Source organism: Papio anubis, chromosome 15 (assembly GCF_008728515.1).
Source record: "Papio anubis isolate 15944 chromosome 15, Panubis1.0, whole genome shotgun sequence".
In the NCBI taxonomy this organism is placed as follows: domain Eukaryota; kingdom Metazoa; phylum Chordata; class Mammalia; order Primates; family Cercopithecidae; genus Papio; species Papio anubis.
In genome coordinates this window covers 647,273-668,852 of record NC_044990.1, presented here as the reverse complement: position 1 = coordinate 668,852, position 21,580 = coordinate 647,273, and the positions used below count along the sequence as shown (strand labels likewise).

General features: G+C 48.8%; 1 protein-coding gene across 4 annotated transcripts in view; it reads right to left on the bottom strand.

The window, feature by feature from the left end:
• Window positions 1-21,580, bottom strand: part of CRYL1 (crystallin lambda 1) — a 113,532-nt gene that overhangs the window by 4,602 nt on the left and 87,350 nt on the right. For all 4 annotated transcript variants that reach the window (XM_003913646.4, XM_009191586.3, XM_017951112.3 and 1 more), the window contains 2 exons: window positions 20,178-20,372; window positions 3,434-3,539 (listed from right to left, as the gene is read on the bottom strand). In XM_003913646.4, the coding sequence (XP_003913695.1) occupies window positions 3,434-3,539; window positions 20,178-20,372 (301 nt within the window). The remainder of the gene's footprint in view (window positions 1-3,433; window positions 3,540-20,177; window positions 20,373-21,580) is intronic.

Genomic DNA, 21,580 nt, shown 5'->3' with positions numbered 1-21,580 from the left:
GAGCAGGCACCAGAGGAGGCCTTGACCCCAGCCCGAGGCCACAGCCACTAGGAGGGATTCCAGACATCAGCTCCTTGGAGAGCCCTGATTGCCACCCATACCGGGGAAGTCCGGCTTTCCTTCACACAGCTGTGAACCCGTACCTATGTGAATCACCTGCTTTTTGGAGACAGGGTTTCACAGAACTCATTAAGGAAGATCAAAAATGCCTCAAAGCACAGAGCGACATTATCTCATTCCTCCTCTCAGGATCAAATTCCCACCTGAGTGAGGACTTGCCCAGGGTAGGGGAGGCAGAACCGACCTGGGCCCCTCACCTTACCTCACCAAGTCCCCGCCCATTGGCTCACCTTCTTCCACTGGCTGGCAAATAATCACTTCCCGTCAATCAACCAAACCCACTAGCCACCAGGCATCTCAGTTTTAACAAAGGCAAGTGTCTACACAGGAGAGGAAATCTGTGAGGCAAAATGGTAAATAAACATCCACTTCCCCTGGAGGTGATTTCCACGCTGCCAGATTCTGAGATGTCCTCATTTCAAGTGGAACAAAACGCAGGAGGAACCCAAACAGCCCCAGGGACAACACAGAGCAGTTCGTCTCTCTACTGACCTGTGAGTCTAAAGCTTAGCAAAGAAATAAACCCGGCTGGGAAACTCTAGGTACCTGGCTCTAGAGGCTTCTCCACGCCACAGCAAAAATCCTAATCTGTATTTATTCCTCTCTCTGCACTTGTGAATCTTTTTGGAAGAATTTTAAAAACTAAAAATAAAACAACAACAACAAAAAAAACTAGAAAAATAGTACATGAAACAAACAAGACAAAACTCTGTTTGAATACAACATTTATTAAGGACTTAATAGGTGCCAGCAATCCAGCTAAGAGCTTCCATCTGGTTCGATTCTCACACCACCCTGAGGAAGCAGTTACTGTTGTCCCCATTTCACAGATGGGGAAACTGAGATGCAGTGAACTTAAGTCACTTGCCCAAGGTTATACAGCCAGTAGGCTGGAAAGCCAGGGTAAGGAGTCGGCCCACTGGCTCCACAGGCCAGAACCCCCATTCTGAGGGCACGTCCTTCAAGGGTGTTGTTTGTAAAAGGAGCCAAAAGGCAATGGCGCGCTGGCCTCCTGTTTCTCAGACACTATTTCATTAGATTAAAAATAAATCCTAAAATATTTGCACTAGTTCTAGATAAATGGTAGCTTTTCAGGCTAATAACGATCCTTAACCTGAGATGCTGGCTTTATGAAAACAGTATCAGAAGAGAAGAAAAATTCTCCCAACTCCAATCTTGATATATTCTGGGTGACACAGGGAAGAATGATGAACATTTCCATGGGTTCCCGGCCAGATCTTATAACTCTCCAACTCTGGTCTTTGGAATGCTCTGAAGTTGAAAACTACATCCGTCCACCATTATCATATGAAGCCAATTAGGTTTTCTTATCATATCTGCTTTGTTTGAAAAATTGTTATGGGCCTCCTTCCTGTCTGCCACTCTATTTGATTCTTGAGTTTCTGGTTTCATTGGCTTCTGTTTCTATTTGTTTGAAAGTCAAAGCTGTTCTCAGTTCTGTCCCTATCTATTTATTATGACACCTCAATTATCTTATTTTTCTCAAGAAGAAAAAAGAAGAAAGAAAAACACCGTGGTTATCAGGCAGCGTCTATATACATTTCAAATGTATAAATTTCTATACATTTCAAATGCTTAAATATATATACAAATCTAAATACCTTTCCAATGCTTAAATATGCTCACAAGTTTTGAGGTTCTGGTTGAAAACACCGTTTGAAATCATCTAAGACTTTGTGTTAATAATACAACAAGACTCTTGTTTCATTGCATGAGGCCGTCTTTCTCTACATTATCTTCCTCTCTTCAGTGGTTATCTTCCCATAAAACTAACACACAAGTGCTGGAGCAGATTCCCCTCTTCCCTCCACTCCTCTTAGCTCCTCTTAGCTTGACTCTCATCAGGACTGAAGCAGAGGACACGCGGCCCATCCACTTCAGAAATCATCTGTGCACCTGCTATGTGCAGGAACAGGTCTAGTAAAGCTGCCTTGAATTATTCATCGTACAGCACATTTCATTAACTACTGTGAAAACTGACTGAACTATTACCAAAATGTAATACTGAAATGATAGAACTGAAGTCAAACAGACGGAGAGAGGTCACAACCTCTTAACCTCCCCTCTCACGGAGGGAGCTTCCTCTCAACATCTAAACCTCCCACAGGCAGGCAACCAAGTCCCCTGCTCAGTTACCCACTTAAAGCATGGACCTTTCCTGGACATCAGCTCCTGTTACTAGAAAGTTCTTCCTGCCATGTACTGAGCCCAAACCTCTCTGTCTGCTTGCCATTTCCAGTCTTTCACTCCACTTCCACCCCACAAAAGATACAGACCGAGAGACATACAAGAGATCTGGTCACTTTTTTCTAGATAAGCCCCAGCTTCTCAGTATCCTTTGTTAAATGCAGACCATGGAGCTGCAAACAATAGTTCTTTTATCTTTCTATACGTTTTCCAAGTTAGTAATATTACTATTAATCTATAGTAGCTGTAGAAATGTATAACACAGACAAGCAAAAAGATACTAAAAGTTACTTACAATCTCAGTACCAAGAGATAGCTGGCAATAATAACATCTAGGTTACATCTCTCTCCAGATTTTATACATAGTTTTTAAAATTTACTTCGTTCTAATTTGCTGTAAGTTTTATTGGTTATCAAATGACATCTTCTTTTTGGATCAATTAAAATCTGGTTGACAGAGTTTCACTCTCAGAAGCTTCTTGTCCTTCTCAAGTCGTCTTTCCTTTAGAGTTACCAGATCACAGATAATGGGCTCAGACCTAATTCCCCCCAAGCCTTCTGGAGGCGGCATCTGGTCAGTGTCTGGTCTGCCCCACCCACAGGCCCCTCCCCAGCTCCGAGCCTGTGGAAGCCCTCACTGTGGGCTCCCTAGCCTTCTAGAAGAAAACCTTGCTCATATTTGGGCAGAAGATATATCCAGCAGAGGTCCCTGCGGGTTAAGGGTTAAGTCAGCCTCCTGTCTTTTCTTCTTGCCTCTGGAAATAATGTCATCATCTTCCTCAGGAGACTACCACTTTCCCTTCTGCCAGGCTGGGTGACACGCAGCGGAGTTTCCGTGACATCACCCACCTCTCTTCTTTCGAGCTCTCACCTGAGCAGAACGCACCACACAGAGCCTGCGGTGCACGCACTCCTCATGGACTGACACCTCAGTACACAGCGTTTCGCATCCCTGCCTTGTCTGTGAAACACCAGGGCTGGCCATCATCTCCTATATATCCTACTGTCTCTATTCAGTTGTAAGAAAAGGCAAAATGTGATGGTTTACAAAACCCATGACAACACTAAATAGAATGGAATTCCTCACCTGGCCCCAGATACATACCTTCTGCATTGAGATGCATGGTTTCCAGGGGTCCAATGAACGCATACCGCATGCCCAGTCCTTCTGACATGACAAGGTCCAGGTCGCTAGGAGACACGATTCCTTCCTACATGGAGAAAATGGGCGGCATAGATGAGTTCTGTAAAAAGACAATTTCATGACCACCACTTCCATCCTAACTTCTTTAGAGCAGGATCCCAAAATCTTCTCCAAAGCACTATACAGGCTGAGTACCATTTATCTAATATGCTTATGACCAGAAGTGTTTTGGATGGCTGATATTTTTCAGATTTGGGAATATTAGCATATGCATAATGAGATATTTTGGGGAAGGGACCTGGGAATAAACAAAAAATCTATTTATGTTTCATACACACCTAGCCTGAAGGTAATTTTACACAATATTTTCAATATTTTTGTGCATGAAATAGTTTGTGTACACAAAACCATCAGAAAAGCAAAGGTATCGCTATCTCATGTCAGTGCTCAAAAAGTTTTGGATTTTGGAGCATTTTGGATTTTGGATTTTCAGATTAGGGATGCTCAACCTATGATAGTATTTTGATTGAATTTTGCAGGACAAAACTATAATATTATTGTATGTTATAAATGGCTTGACGTGGTGGCTCATGCCTGTAATCCCAGCACTTTCCGAGGCCGAGGTGTGGAGATCACCTGAGATCAGGAGTTTGAGACCAGCCTGGCCAACATGGTGAAACCCTGTCTCTACTAAAAATATAAAAAATTAGCTGGGCATGGTGGTGCATGCCTCTAGTCCCAGCTACTCAGGAGGCTGAGGCACAAGAATCACTTGAACCCAGGAGGCAGAGGTTGCAATGAGCTGAGATTGCACCACTGCACTCCAGCTTGGGTGTCAGAGCAAGACTCAGTCTAAAAAAAAAGTCATATATATATATATGGTTTTTGTGTGTGTGAAATGGTCAAACACAAATTCACCTTTTCCGTCCCTGCAATCCACTAGGGTTTGAAATCAATTCCTCTTGACCTCCCTGCCTCCTCATCTCACCCTACAACCAACGGACAGCCTGCAGCTGTAGGGAGTGGGAGAGGCTGAGGACAAGGGGAGCGTGAGGAGGGGGCATCCTAGGAAAAGGGCAGGAAGGATTTTCTAGATTTCTGCCTAGGACCCGGGGGGAGTAAGATTAGCGCCACCAAAAGACGTGGGAAGGTGCTCTCCAGGCTTCACCCGCCTGCAAGTCCGGCCTTGTTCAACTTCTAATGAGTTCGTAAAAAGTGATATTCTTTGATGAAATGCAGCTTAGAACCATGGGTTTGTTTGCTAAGGTGGGGCCCTAGAATCTTCTGCAATGTAAATTTCAAAGCAAGAGGCAAGTTGTTATGTGTTGAGGTTGGACGTCTGATCAGCCACCTGTGTTCCTTGGCCTCACGTGGTTTGGGACGGAGGCAGGGAAGCGCAGATAATGATCTGCGGCCCCTCCCGTCGGAGGATGCCTCCCCCTTGGGCATTTCCACTGCCAGGAGGGAGGGCGGAGGGAAGCTGCCACCTTTTCCCCTCCACGGCCCAGACGGGCAGCACTCCGCGGAATCCGCCGCCCCGGGTCTCATCGGATACGTCTGGGCGCTGTGTTTTCCCGCAGCTCGGTGGGGCAGAGGCAGCGGCGCTGGCTCAGTGGACGGTGCGGCCCGCCCTTCCCATCGCGGCCCGGGCGGCCCCGCCTGCCCTCGGCTGGGCCCGGTCTCCCTACCCCGGGGCACCTCCCCACGCGCGCACCCGGCCCCAACCACAGCCCGGGCCGCTGGTCCACAGCGCGTCTCCCTCCCCGGGGTGCGGGCAGAGCCTGTCTTTGCCCAGAGGCCGTCTGGGAGCTGGGGGCCTGCTCGGCCGAGGGCTCTGCGGGGACGGCACAGCGGCCTGCAGGGAGGCGCCCTCTGCCCTACCGAGAGCCTGGGGCGCCTGGGCCTGGCTTCCAGGTGCCTGGGCCTCCAGGGCAGCCCCAGGGGTCCCCCAAGAGGCGAGAAAAGGGGTTCAAAACCCCCGCCTTGCCCCTTAACCGGCTCAGCGGGCGACACCGCGGTGCCTCGGGTCCGTGTGCGGGTCTAGACACCTGCGTCTGCAGAGAGCGCGCTGGCGAGGCGGGAGCAGGGGCCCGGCCGGGAACAAGGACCACCAGAGCCACGCCAACGGCGAGGGCCAGGGCCACTCACTGGGACCCGCAGCAACCTTTCGGACAGCCACTTTGCGTTTCGCTTTGTGTGCGCACACGGGACACAAAGGTATCGAGACTGAACAAGCCACAGTCCACGTTTCCAGAGGTTACAAAGCAAACCCCCCGGCCTCGACCGCCGCAGACTCCGCCCGCTTCTGGCCCGCACCTGCCCTCTGCGGTAGCGGCTTTCCCGCTTTAGACCGGCCGCCCCTGTCCACATTCCTCAACCGCAGCGTTTGCCGCTGGTCCGTTTCTCATCGTCCTGTAAACGGAATCACTGAGCGCGCGTCCTTGCGTGACTTGTCTCTCACCATCCTGTTTCTCAGATTAGCCTGCGTCATGTGTCCATCTCCTTCATGCAGGGACCTGCGTTTACTCTCCCACCCTGCGGCCGTGGCCTGTGGCTAGTCTGGGGCTCCTGTGCCCGCGTCTCCCCCTCGCTGCGGCCCGGCCTCAGCACAGTGTGGAACAGGTCCCGTCGCGCCTCAGCCTCGCCACGCTTGGTGTCCACACCCTTGCAAAGTATGGCTAATCTGGTGGGGTGAAATGGGATCTCACGGGTTTCCTGCGAGTTCTAAATCACCCTACCCCATGTTCACTGTGGCTGCTAAGGAAAGCGAATCAGTCCGTGCAGCTCACTGCGAAGGTGAGGAGGGTCGCCTCCTTTCCTCCCAACAGCAAAGCTGTAAGGGGTCAGGCGCCTCGTGGGGGTAGGGGGGGAGCTACAGAAGGCCCACAGAAACGCCCGGAACCGTCAAGAAGCCTGTGTGGAACACAGGCACTGCCGCCTGCTCTCCCCGGCAGGAGGTCTGGAGGCAGGAAGGGTGGCTCCCTGCCCTCTCTCCAGGCTGCTGGAAGGCCTGGGCTGTGGCCCCTCGCACCCCCGTGGGCTCTGGAATGCTCTGGAATGCTGTGAAAGGCAGCCGGGCAGCCTGCAGACTGTCCCTCACCCTTGGTTTCCAGGCCAACATTCCAAACAGCCCCAAGTGTTCATTTTAGTATTCAACCTGGGAAGTATGCAAATACGGAAGCCACCCTGTACTTGCCGTGTTATTTGGCTTGGCTCTTTTAGAATCGTATTGAGTATTTTTAGAGCCGATTTTTAAAAAATCACTTTTAGAATTGCAAAATAGAAGAAACGTGCGTCCCCCAAGAGCAGTTCCTTTTGGTTTGTATCATCTGAGCTAACAGCCCCCGACTAATGCCTGAGAAGGGTCCTCCATGCTGCCCCATGACGCGGGAGGAGCCACATTCCCTCCAACTCCCGTGTTCTCAGCTCTGCCTGATTTCATCTAGAGGAGGGCTGTCGGTCTCCCATCAGTCACTATTCACCAGTAGAACAAGTTAGAAAAGGGGAAAACGTTTTGATACTTTCCCTTTCTCACTCCTCCTTTCTGGCCCGTTTGAATTTGTGAAATAGTTTCTTAAAGCTTGAGTTTTTACCAAGAAGCTAAATACAGAGAAAGAAAAGGACCACAAGGCATTCCGTTGAGAAGCTCCACAACGAGGATTTCATGTCCCCAAGGCAAACATTTGAGTTTTCCTTGCTGCACTTGGTGCTGAACTAAAGCTTTCCCATATGGGATGTTCTGAAGCTTAGGTTGCTTAATTTTGCCACTGAGCTCAATTCCACCCAAAGCCTTGTGACATCTGTGACCTAATATTATCATAACAATGACAAATAATCATTTGCTTATATACAAGTGGCACAGCAGTTGGGTATGTATACTTTGCACCTGATGTGGTGGGAGAAAATGCCCAGGCTGAAAGGAGCCACAAGACTGTCATCCGTGAAGGAGAAAATGCAAGATAGTTACTAACATACCCAACTGCTGTGACACAAATATTAAGTAGAATGAAAGGTTTAGGGATGTATCACTCAGGGTTCTACCAGACAGAGCCATAAGATTCACACACATACACACATACATCAAGAGTTTTATTTCAAGGAATTGGCTCATGTGACTGTGGGCCTGGCAAGTCAGAAAGCCATGGACAGGACTTCAGGAAGGCAGGCCGGCAATTCCAGGCAGGAACTGCCCACAGTCTGCAGGTGGAATTTCTCCTTCCTTAGGGAGATCTCAGTTCTGCTTGCAAGGCCTTTCAATGAACTGAATTTAGCCCACCCAGACTATGGAGAATAATTTCATTTACTTAAAGTCAACTATCTACCAAATACCTTCCCAGCAACATCTAAACTGAGTTTGACTGAGTGACTGGATGCTGTAGCCTGGCCAAGCTGACCCTCTCAGGGGACAGATACCCTCGGGGATCTTGGATCAAGCACTTTTGTTTCTTTGTGGGGTTGTGAGAGGAGGAAGCAAGACACATCTAACAATTAACAACATAACAATAGCAAAGGGTTAACAGATGTGGTGGTACGTACTCTGGTCCTTCAGACAGTCCCAGAGGAGGAAGGCAGGAGAGAAACTTGCGTGCTGGAGGCACACGATATTTGATGGGTAAATCCTCCGTGACTATCTCCTCTACTGATTACCAGCGACACAGAATCATCTTTCCTTCTCTGTAATCATCCCATTCCTAGATTTAATTTTCTGGTTCATGTATTTTTTGCATGCCCTCATTTTCACTTGCTTTTCTCATTTTTCTTCATATCATTCTTCCTCATCCACTTCTTTTTTACTACTTCCCAGCTTTTGATCTATTTTGTTTTGCTCTACTTTTTCCCCAAACTTGGTCCTGAATTTTCACATTTTTCTTGTGCAAACACTACCATAACTTTACTACTACCATCACCACTAGGAACACAGACTTGCTACCCAGGAATTTGGATGAGGTTCTATTCAAGTCCTTGCACTCCTCAGCCAGAGTTTGGGCACAAGTCCACTGTCAACTGAGAAACAGGAGAAAAATTAACAGTCAGGAGTCACAAAAGGTTTTATCTTAGGTGAGTGTCAAATAAAGAAATGCAAGAGTGAGAAGGAGAGTACTCTGCCACCTTCAGCCCTACGAGGGCGACATGAAGCAAGCACTGGGCTCGTGTAGATCACCCCAGGGCAGCGACCAAGAAGAAAGGATTACACCAGCATGTCCACCTCAGTCTCTAGTGAAAGAAAGGATGGAACAAAGTTAAATCTCGGTGATTTCCTCATCTCCAGAGATGTTCAAGGACTGACCCAGACAAGAACAATCACTTGTATAGAACTAACTCGAGCATGAGCCGGGGTACTAGACTCTCCCTCTGAGAAACATCCAGCTCTTGCAAATGCTACAGGGAGTTACAGAGTTAGAGATTAAGTCTATTCTTCTTATTATTATTATTGAGATGGAATTTCGCTCTTGCTGTCCAGGCTGGAGTGCAATGGCGGGATCTTGGCTCACTACAACCTCCGCCTCCCGGGTTCAAGTGATTCTCCTGCTTCAGCCTCTGAATATCTGGGAGTACAAGCATGCGCCACCACGCCCAGCTAATTTTGCGTCTTTAGTAGAGACACGGTTTCTCCATGTTGGTCAGGCTGGTCTCAAACTCCTGACCTCAAGTGACCCACCTGTCTCAGCCTCCCAAAGTGCTGGGATTACAGGTGTGAGCCACACCTGGATAACTTTGTATTTTTAGTAGCGATGGGGTTTCACCATGTTGGTCAGGCTGGTCTCAAACTCCTGACCTCAAGTGACCCACCCGTCTCAGCCTCCCAAAGTGCTGGGATTACAGGTGTGAGCCACCGTGCCCGGCCTAGATTAAGTTTATATTGAGAACTATCACAATGAGTCATGAGACTCTCATGAGAAACTAGCCAGAATGGTGAGTTTGTTCCCTCCACTTATACATACTGTACCCACATGTTTTCGTTTTCTATGCTGTTCACCACATGTTGCTTCTCCCACATGCAGCAGGAAACTGGCTCCATGGCAAGGGTGGAAAAGATGTGACCCAGCGGTCCCCACCCACGCCACCTTCCAGGGAGAAGGTGAGGCCGAGATGGGACTTTAATAAGTCGAAAATAAAAGACTGCTAAGTGCTGCCCCACAATTACTCAGAGGCTTGTGGTCAGGTTTGGGAGCTGCTCGGCCTGTTGCCAGCACTTACAAGCTTTCTTGGAAGCAAGACACAGACATTCCTGCGGAATGACTTGAGCAAATTTTGCTAACGCTGCAAGGGTTGATTGAACACCACCACACTGAACTGATGCAAGAGGACACTGAATCACGCCCATAAAACACCCGTCCTGTCAAGAGCCTTCCGAGAGGACGCGCAGGAGTCAGCGCTCCGGGGAAAGAAGATGAGAAACACCGGGTGGACCACCCTGGCCAGGCTGCTGGGAACAAGCCTACGTGCATAGCTGCCGGAGGAGAGGCGGGTCTCCCCTCTGGGGGCATCTCAGCTACACCTGTCAAGTCATAAAAATGTTCCTCTCCCACAGGGCAAGCCCACTCCCAGAATTATTCCGGAAAAGACTTCAGAAGGAGAGACCACCTGGGCAGAGAGGCTCACCGAGGCCTGACCTTAACACATCCCCCAATAAGGGAAAGATTGGATTTAAAAGAAAAAAAAAAAAAAAAAAGACCAGCTAAATGAAATACCATAAAGCCATTAAGAATGAATAAAAACTTGAGCAGCATGTTCATAATAGAGACTAGACAGGAACAAAGGAAACTGACGGCAATTTGAATTAGGGCAGAGCAAACACAGGTGGTCTTTTTCCCTTTGACTTTTCTTTAAAATAGAGCTTTTTATTTATTTATTTTTTTTTTTGAGACAGAGTCTCCCTCTGTCGCCCAGGCTGGAGTGCAGTGGCACAATCTCAGCTCACTGCAAGCTCCGCCTCCCGGGTTCAAGCAATTCTCCTGCCTCAGCCTCCTGAGTAGCTGGGACTACAGGCGCCAGTCACTACGCCAGGATAATTTTTTGTATTTTTAGTAGAGACAGGGTTTCACCGTGTTAGCCAGGATGGTCTCGATCTCCTGACCTCGTGATTCGTCTGCCTTGGCCTCCCAAAATGCCAGGATTACAGGCATGAGCCACCACGCCCGGCCTAAAATAGAGCTTTTAAATAGAAACAACAACAACAACAAAAAATGGAAAGGAAAGAGAGGAAAGACTTTGCCCTAATAAAAGGGGCATTCCGGAGGACTTCAGGCCCCAGTGCTAATTCCTGGTGCACTTTTTGTTAGTACACTACGTGTATAATGATGCTTTTGGGGGAAAAACAACAGTATTATAGAGTGTGAAAGAAAGGAAAGGCCTCGACTTTTAAAACAAATACAACAGCAAAAAGAATCCATCGTGTATGAATGTGAGTATGTTCACTTCCATTCTATGAGGGCAGTGATACTTTCATTGAGGGGTCCTCTGGGAATACCGTTTACTACAATAAGTTTTGAAGCAAAGAGTGTAAGCCCTGACTCCAAAAACAGCCTTGGAACACAAGCCCCATATCCGCCTGCTCCCCACATCCTTACCCAGAGACGCGTCCAGCCTTGATGGCCCATGGGGCTCCAGTGGCCTCACCTGGCTTCTACCTGCAGCTGATGGAAGGCACGAAGGCTGGCTCCCACAAGGGAAGAGGGATGCGGTGTAATCTGTCACCTCCCGCCTCCCTTCTTTTTGCCTTTTCTCTTGGGGACTCCTCACCCCCATCTTCTACTTCTAGGGACCCTTACCCCTGGCCTGTTAACTTCCCAACTTCAAACTGAGGGAGCCGAAATCCATCATTTATATTTACTGCTCAAGCACCTATTGGTAATGATTGCTAGAAGGTGTTACAGCAACAGCATTTTCATTTATTTATTTTTATTTTTATTTTTTAGAGTTAGAATACTAACATAGAAGCTTTGCAGCATTTTGGGGATTTTTAATGAGTATGTGGTTGATGTTATTTATGTGCTTGCTAATGGCGATACAGGTATCTCTAAATTCATAAATCAGCAGTATCTCTCTTTTCAATAGGGTTTTATTGCTCACCAACGTGACTACTCAGAAAATGGCCACCCACAAAATCATAAATAATGCTATAAAAAGTCTACTTCTTATGGAAAATTGCTGCTAGGAAAACAAATCTCAATTAAGGCCAGGTGCGGTGGCTCACACCTGTAATCCTAGCACTTTGGGAGGCCAAGGTGGGCAGGTCATTTGAGGTCAGGAGTTCAAGACCAGCTTGGCCAACATGGAGAAACCCCAATTCTACTAAAAATACAAAAAATTAGCCAGGCGTGGTGGCATGTGCCTGTAGTCCCAGCTACTTGGGAGGCTAAGGCACATTATACACTATGTGTATAATGATGCTTTCAGGGGGAAAAATAACAGCCCGCACAGGCCTAGCCCAGGGCAAAGCCGCAGAGGTAGAACACAACCTTTCTGGGGTGATGTGAGCCTCAGAGCAGCAGGAAGAAAAGGCAGCGCTGAGATACATAGAACTCTGGAAGCCCCATCAGCGATTCACTCAGATGCTTCAAATGTTGTGTCTTAAAAAAAAATCCTAAACTCTTAGGGTTCAGTTTTCAACTAAGTAAAATGTAGAACCCCTCCAGCTGAGGCGTGGTGCAGAGGCCGGACTTGGCTGTTTCCTGGCTCCCCCAACTTCCCCATACGCTGGGCCCATCGCTCTATGTGACTTTGTGCCAAAACCAGACAGATGTCGCCAGTGTCTGCGCTGTGCTATTTTACTCAAGCCTCAACGTTTTCCCCCGGACACATTCCGGGTGCACCACAGTCTGAAGCAAACCACAGCAGTTCATTTCCAACACTGTCCTTCTCCAGAAAAGCTGCCAGCAGGACCCCATCTCCTGTTGGCAGTGGCTCCACACAGGCTTCCTCTTGTCAAGCTCTGCTGCTTCCAGCCACAAGACTGCTGTTCCTGTCCTTGACCTCAAAGCCTACGAAACGATGGTGGAGCCCGGTTCTGCTCCTCCTTGGAGCCCCTGCTTTGTACCGATTCTCTTCCAGAGTCAGCATCTGAGTAACCATCAGTGGGCCTGCCTTGCTCTGTTACAGGGTCTCAGGGCACCTGCTCACGTTGACAATGATGTTAAAAGCCACTCAGTGAAACGGCAGAGCCTCCCTGGACTGCCGGAAAAGGACAGGCCACGCAGGCAGCCTGCTGAGATGGCTTCCTGCTCAGAAAATGAAATAGGTGAGAAGGCAACTTCCTGGGAATTCACGCAGAGGTGGAGAACCAGACCCATATGAATGCTGGCTGGTAAGAGGAGAGAAGAAATCAAAGGACCATTCACCTCCAAGTGAACAGAGCGCATGTGAGAGAAATGTAAGAGGTAGTTACAGCAGGAAACGTAAACATTTTAGGCCATCTTCCCCCCAGAATATGTTCATGCCCTTGCCTCCCCTTTGTGTAACCTCCCACTCTGCCAAGGAGCTTCTGATTTACATTCTAATTGCAGCACAACAGTTCATAATGCAGCGGATTACGCGCAAACCCGGCCGGCAGCACGAGACCAGGCCCTGGTACACAGAAGCCCCACTGTACAGTCGGCAGGCGGATACACCCGAGCACAGGCGGTCAGCTACAATCAGTCATGGGGAGGGCCGTTTCCGGGTGTCCCTCCTGAGGGACCTGCTTCTGCCCACACAGGCCCATGACTCCTAAAAGGAAAACCTCCTAAAAGGAAAACCTAATCACAATTTGCATCCCTGCTCAGGAAATCAAACGGCTGGAGGCGGGTGGCTGATGCTAAGCATGCAAGCAGTATGACAAGGGAGATCCCCTGGGGCGTCGCTCTCCATCAGGTCCACGCGGGGCAGGTCTGTCTGGGTGAGCTTTTGATTTGGGAGAGTGATTCTCATCCTCTGTGCAGTTACAACATATTGTTCATTCGTTCTAATATGTTTGTGTTTTTAATTAAAAGTGAATTAAGTCTATCTTTATTTTAAAAAAAAGAAAAAAAAGAGCGTCTCACTATGTTACCCAGGCTGGTCTTGGACTCCTGGGCTCAAGCAATCCCCCTGCCTCAGCTTCCTCGGTAGCTGGGACTGTAGACGTATGCCACCTGCCCAGCTACTTTTTTTAAATCAATTTTTACATCTTTTGGTATAACCAGAGGTATTCAGTGTCTTAAAACTAGGACTGTGAATCACAGCTACATAGTGACCACATGAGAATCTCCAACTAAGTAGAAGCTGGTTAGAGCTGCACGTTGTATCTTTTTTTTTGAGATGGAGTCTTGCTCTGTCGCCCAGGCTGGAGTGCAGTGGCGCGATCTCAGCTCACTGCAACCTCTGCCTCCCAGGTTCACGCCATTCTCCTGCCTCAGCCTCCCAAGTTGCTGGGACTACAGGCTCCTGCCACCACACCACGCCTGGCTAATTTTTTTGTATTTTTAGTAGAAACAGGGTTTCACGGTGTTAGCCAGGATAGTCCCAATCTCCTGACCTCATGATCTGCCCGCCTCAGCCTCCCAAAGTGCTGGGATTACAGGCGTGAGACACCGCGCCAGGCTAGCTGCACATGTATCTATTGTGAGCCTGGGGTCAGAGAGAAAGGGTTAGAAACAAGAGACACACATAGAGACACATACACAGCCAGGGACATGGTATCTGCATACCAATGATATTCAACAGAAACCTTTGAGTAAGTTTGCCACAACAAGCCTCATCTGCCAATTTTACTACACGATCTTTGAGATACGCTTCATTAACTAAAACAATGTCTCCTAACAGTCGTGTCTGAAATAAAGCTCAGTGATGAAGTTCTGGAATCTCAGGGCTCCATCCAGATGCCCCAGACCACACCCGCCCTGACAAATCAAGAGACCAAGAACTCAGTCTCTGCAGCCCAGGCCCTAAGGACAGCAGTCCAGCACAGGGATGACCTCATTCAGAAGGACAGGCAGAACCCAAGGTCAGCAGTTTCCGAAGCTCATCACCACCAACTCACACCAGCAGGCTGAGAACCTGCCGAGGGTTGCAGATTCATTCCCAGGCACCTCCACATACCCTGTCCTCATGGGAAAGAATTTACAGGCAACAAACTCAGCTACTGTCCAGCCAAAAGTCTATTGTCACAACACAATGTCCTTCATTATGCTAATGCCTTAAAAATGTAGACCTGAAATGATATCCCAGCCAGTAAGATCCTGTCACCCAGGGAGCGTGCCTCTGGCAGGGGAAGTAAGTGTCAGTAGATTGTGGCCAGACATGTCCATCTGGCATTTCCAAGACCACAGGGCTGCTTCATCCCAAATCTGAAGCCAACTGGAAGAGAAACGGAGTGAACATCTGTGAGACGGCACAACAGACCTGGCTCCTTCATTCCCTTGGCTATCCGGGTGTCCGTTCCACCCCACGAAGGTCTGAGGACTTACAGGTGACGCACATGGGAGCGTGTCATAGCCCAGGATGCCACAAAGACAAGAAAAGAAAATGCTTGTCATCCTCAGTGCTTTCTCTTTCTGTCCCAGAAATGGTGCTGGCAGTGTGGCTCCCCTCCACAAACCCCATAGTGAGGGAGCCTCGCTGCTACCCCTGCCCCTTTCTTAGAATGTCTCTTTAATGCTTGGCTGCAGGTGTACAAATATGGTCCCGGAGTGAGTGAGACTGAAAACGAGAAAATAAAAGGAAATAAATCAATGAGACAAAAACTTGCTCCTCGAAAAAAAAAAAAAAAAAAAAAATCAATAAAATTGATAAACCTCTAGCAAGAGAACAAAGACAAAAAGAGAGAGGACACCAATCACCAATTTCAGGAAGGAAACCAGGGATATCACCACAGACCCTGCAGCCACTGAAAGACGAAAAGGAGGACTACTGAGAACTTTACGGTCTTAACAACTTAAAAGAAATGGACCAATTTCTCAGAAACGACCAACCATCAAAACTCAATCAAGATGAAACGGACAATCCAAATGGTTCCACAACCATTAAAGAAATTAAATTCATGGCCGGGCGCGGTGGCTCAAGCCTGTAATCCCAGCACTTTGGGAGGCCGAGACGGGTGGATCACGAGGTCAGGAGATCGAGACCATCCTGGCGAACACGGTGAAACCCCGTCTCTACTAAAAAATACAAAAAACTAGCCGGGCGAGGTGGCGGGCGCCTGTGGTCCCAGCTACTCGGGAGGCTGAGGCAGGAGAATGGCGTAAGCCCGGGAGGCGGAGCTTGCAGTGAGCCGAGATCGCGCCACTGCACTCCAGCCTGGGCGACAGAGCGAGACTCCGCCTCAAAAAAAAAAAAAAAAAAAAAAAAAAAGAAATTAAATTCATAACGAGAAAGCTCCCAGAAAAGAACCCCACCTTGGCCCAGATGGTTTCACTGGAAAATTCTACCAAATATCTAAAAATGCATTAACAAAAATTATACACAATCTCTTCCAGAAAACAGAGAGGAGGAAGAACTTCCCAATTCATTGTATGCAGCCGGAACAGGCTGAGCATCCCTAATCTGAAAATCTGAACCCCAAAGTGCTCCAAAATCTGAAACTTTTTTAGCACCAACATGATACTCAAAGGAAATCTCACTGAAGCATTCCAGATCTCAGAGTTTTGGATTAGGGATGCTAAAACAGTAAGTATATAATATTCCAAAATCTGTAAACATCCAAAATCTGAAATATTTCTGGTCCCAGGCATTGGGCTTCTCCACCTGTATGACCTTGATACCAAAATCAAATAAAGATAGGACAAAAAAAAAGAAATCTGCAGACAAATATCTCCTATGAATTTAGATGCAAAAAAAAATTCACAACCAAGCATAACCAGGTTGAATCCAGCAATCCCAAGTAGGATCATTCCAAGTATGTGAGGCTAGTTGAACACGCGAAAGTCAATCCATGGGATCCCTTGGTATTACCACTTAGTGAGTGGCAACGCAGCTTCTTCTGGCCCACCCTGACATCAGCAGCAAGACACTGTCACGGGTGGAAATGCAAGCCGTCCTTCCATCCTGTTCTAGCTCCTACCTCAACTTGGAGGTCAGACCCCTGGAAATTCACACTCTCCTATGATTTGTGGAGAGCTGCCTCACCGGCAGATGGCAGGGGTGGCAGGGAACGGCATTCCTTCCTCACCTGCTGACCCAGTACCCACACGCCTGGACAGAGGCACACAGCTCGTTTCCAGCAGGCTCCCTTAGCGCCCTGAACCAAGTCACCTGGCACCTCTCCTACCCTGAAAGCATCCAGCTCTACCCAATTAGCATGCCACGGAAGGGTCAAACAGAACCTCAGCTTACTTTGTGAGCCCAGAGGATCCTGAGACAGGAGCGCCCACACCAGTGAGTCCTAGTTGCCCCTGCCAACACTCATTCCATTCACTACAGTCAAAGGTCAGGGGCCAGGCACTCTGGCCACACATGGAACCCACGCCAGGCCTCACTGAGAAGGAGAAGCTCTGCAAGGCCTTTGGAGCTTTTCAACTGAAAACACGCACAAGCCTACTTAGTGTCTTCTGCGAAACTTCCCCAGTTCCGCTCCTTTTGCTATTAAAAGTTGCTCTTGAAAGTTTTGAGGTAAACTTGGAAAACACCAAATATATGTTCAACTACTGAAAGACTCCAAAATGAAAATTCAAGTTCATCTGGGCTTGGAAGTTGTGAGTCAAAGGGGTGTCACTGCACCCTGTGTTCAACTGTGGCTTGGAGCAACTGTACGGATTTGCGAGACGGGGAGGTGGAGCCCCGGAGAGGCTTGCTCACGTTTGCTGACTTGCAGTATCTGGCATGGAAACCGGCCACAGCAGCATAGATTTTCCTACAATAAAGTCAAGAATCCTTAAAACAACCCACCAGAACTGTGTCAGGTACGCCGCTGTCTGCTAGGTGGGAGGCACACTGTGGCTGGCACAATCATGGTGGGCATGATTTCTCCAGGGCCACACTGAGACCAGGCATGGTTCTGCCGCGCGGCCCCGGAGCCGTCCGGAACACAGGGTATCCACGTGGATGCTCAGGAGTGCATGTCAGCAGCCACTTCCGGAGCACGGTCATGACCAGCGCGCCGGTGCTCCAGTTCCAGCAGGCTCCCCCAGCGCCCTGAACCAAGTCACCTGGCCCCTCTCTCGCCCTGAAAGCGTCCTGGCTCTACCCAATTAACACGCCAAGCAAGGGTCAAACTCCAACCTGCTACTGGAGTGCCGGCACGCTGGTGGTGACCCTGCTCCTGAAGTAGCTGGCCAACGGAGGTGCTGCCACTGAGCGGTGATGGTCAAGGTCAGCACCACGACAAGCCCTCCCTCCTCCCCGAACTCCTCCGTGTTCCCTCTCCGCCAGCCTTGCCCCATAACTAAAGCCCCTCACACCCTGGAAATCATCCCTGTGGCGCTCGGGGTGCCGGGTAGCGCCATTCCCACCCCACCCTGCCAGGAGAGGACCTGCAGTTTCTAGAACTGCCTGGGGCCTGCTACCTGGAGATAGATCATCCTTATTCTTAGAAACAAATTATCGTCTAGACTTTCACTAAGGTAATTCTGTGGGTTTTATTCACATTGTCTTAGTTTCCCATTTCTCTTGACCTCTTCCTGTTCTGTCACAAACTGTATGCTGCTAGATTTTGGCACTCAGTTCCTTATAGGGACTCCAGGCACGTGAGTCCCCACAGCAGCCAACACAGAGACATACGCAGGCTTCGCTTTCTCAGGAGGCACGTCACCGCGGAAAGCCAGGAGTAAGAACCTTCCTGCTAGCCAGTAACACAGCGTCACTCAGGCTGCCATGACCACGAAGCGGGACAACCGAAAGCACGGGGACATCGCGAGTCAGCAGAACTACCAGAGCAGCCCACCTCACCCCTCCCGCCCGCCCTCCTCCAGCAGCAAAAGGAAACACCAGAGTCCTCCATGGCTCCTGCAATGGAGAGTTCTTTGTGTACACCTCCCCCCCGATCCCCTTACACCAGAATCCCACACTCTTCCTTGAATGGGCTCACACCTTTCAGATTGGAGAAAGCAAGATTTTACTCAGGGTGCTAAAGTATCTTACAAATAAAAAGTTGAGGCCGGGCGCGGTGGCTCAAACCTGTAATCCCAGCACTTTGGGAGGCCGAGGCGGGTGGATCACGAGGTCAGGAGATCGAGACCATCCTGGCTAACATGGTGAAACCCCGTCTCTACTAAAAATACAAAAAACTAGCCGGGCGAGGTGGCGGGCGCCTGTAGTCCCAGCTACTCGGAGGCTGAGGCAGGAGAATGGCGGGAACCCGGGAGGCGGAGCTTGCAGTGAGCTGAGATCCGGCCACTGCACTCCAGCCTGGGTGACACAGCGAGACTCCGTCAAAAAAAAAAAAAACAAAACAAAACAAAAAAAAACAAATAAAAAGTTGAGATTGCCTGTAAAACCCCACAAGGTTTTAATTCAACAAGTGAACATGGGCAAGGAGTCTAAAGTTGTTCCCCTTTTCTAGACAAATGGAAATATTTTAAATAAATCTCCAAGAAGGTTCTGATAGATCAGTGTTTCTTCAAAAATACCTTGACACGGACTGATATTCAAGAAATTACTAAGAAATTCAAACTGCCGCCGCAACAGTGGAAATCCGAGCACTGTTTCTTGAAAATACAGGAGCCTTAAGTGGATTTAAAGATCAGGACACAGAATCGAGGCAACTGCATGGCAAATGCACCCGACAGTCCAGTCAGACAGTGAACCTAACAGGGAACCCAACGTGAGCAGCAGGCTGCGGGAGGCCACGTCTGTCACGCACACCTGCCTGGTTTGGAAGAACTGCTGGGAAATTGAAATGCAACACTCAAGGAAGCTGGGGCACGGTCAGCTTCCTGGTTGCCATCTCAGGCAAGGCTCGGTGTGTGTCCGTGCGAGTCCCAACAAGGAACTGTGGAGCCAGGTGCAGATGACTCGAGCCCGAGCAGCGTCCTCCCCACGCTGTGCAGCTGGGTACTTCTGGCCCTTGAGCCTTCCACAGTGTTTTTGCAACACAGGCGTGGGCAGAGTCTTGCCTTCCCCCTGCAGAAGCTGGGCAAGTGCCACCAGGGAGGCTGGACGGCTCCACTCCCAGGTCCCGAGACTTCTCTGCCTCGTCCTGGGGTCCAGCTGACCTATCTCCCCCAGGCGCCAGGACCCCTCATGCAAATGTACACAGGAATGCGTGCAGCCAGGCCATTTCCTCACCTCCATGTAAAATCCTTTCATTAGAGGATGATGTTAAATATATTTACATATCATTTCCTCTTTATATGTAAGACAAGCATTTACTCTAACAAGAATATTCATCATTTCTTTCTCAAGCTCTTGAAACAATTAGGTTCCTTCAGGAGACAGAAGTTTATACAAAATATAATTTTTTTTCTTCTTGAAAAATTATAACACTGAGGGGTAAAAGCTGACTCTGTGGGAAAATGCAGTGGGCCACACGGGTTATTATGTCCAATGCTATGAAAGGGCAAGAAGGAGAGAAGCCTGTCATCGCGTCCTGGTATCAGGTGACTGTAAGAAGAACCTCTCGGGCAGACAATGAATTGCTGCATTTTATTTTGTTTCTAAAGCTGGCCCTTGGTCTCCAGAATAGAGCAAGAAGAACCAAGCAGCCTCTGACTTTCCCAGCTTCCTGGCTTTCACTGTCCTGCTCAGCTTCGGGAGGGAGGGAAGAAGAAAGGAGCAAGGAAGGGAGGCAGGAAGAGAGGAAGGGCACACACACCTCCACCAGCCGCCAGGCCTCGCTGATGATTGCATACTGCAGGCGGTTCAGAACAAAGCCGGCCACCTCCTTCTGGACTCGCATGGGGCACTGTCCAATCTTCTTCATCAGGGCGTGGGTTCTGTCCACCGTCGTAGGGGCCGTCTCCGGGTGGGGGACCAGCTCAACCAGCGGGATGTAGTACGGCGGATTCACCTTAGGAGAGAGAGAGAAGTGGGGGAGTCAAGGAAATGACCCTGGGTTTGAGGCACTGCACCTACCCTGAATGGTTAGGAGCAGCAGATGCATCTTTGGAATGGTGCCTTTAGATTCAGTGGCCAACAACAAGATACTTGAGAAAGAAATTTGTTCACAAAGGAAAGAGAAAAAGGGAACCTGATGCAGAATTGTGTGGTTTTATTTAAAAAAAAAAAAATACCCAAAATACAAAGTTGGAATTTGGAGGAACAGCTTGCTATCCTGTATGTTTACGGCTAATCTTCACAGCCCTGGCCTCCCCAGGACAGAGTCTCTCTGCTCCCATCTGTCTTGTCTTCAAAGCTTCCTCCCAGCCCACCCCCTGAGAATCATGTCTTCCCATCTGCAGTCACCACAGGCTCTGACATTCTCCTGTGTCAGTGTTAAAAATTATTAGCAAGCTGGGTGTGGTGGCTCACACCTGTAATCTCAGAACTTTGGGAGGCCGAGGTGGAGGGATCACTTGAGCCCAGGAGTTCAAGACCAGCCTAGGCAACATAGCAAGACCCTGTCGCTACAAAAAATTAAAAAAATTAGCTAGGTGTGGTGTTGTGTACCTGTAGTCCCAGCTACTTGGAAGGCTGAAGTGGGAGAATCACTTAAGCCCAGGAAGTGGAAGCTGCAGTGAGCCATGACTGTGCCATTGTACTCCAGCCTAAGTGACAGTGCCAGATGATCTCAAAAATAAATTATTAGCAGTGTCTTCCCAAAACCTGGTATTTCCTTAATTCCTCCATATTGTACCTTAAGCGTCTGCCTCTTCCAATCTAACATCACCTTCCTGCTCTAGAAATCAACAAGCATCAACACACCTCAGCAGCCCCAGCACCCCGACGAGCCCAAGACAGGAAGGCACTGTCCAGGTGAGTGAGCCCCGAGGGAGGACCCCGGACTTTACCATTCAACTCTTGTGTTCTTGGTTTACTTTGAGAAACTGTTCTTACAGCTTACAGATTCCTCACAGGGAATTATCAAACGTCCATAGAAAACAGTGCTTGGTAGAACCTGACTGGCCTGAGCGCTGAACCAAGTATACCACAGCAAAAACTGGTCTCCAAATGGTGCTTTTAAATGGGTTTTCCTCCACCATATGGGTGACAAGTAGAATGTCACATTTGCTCAGTGATGCTTCCATGAGCAAAAGCTTCCATTTAAAGATGACTCCC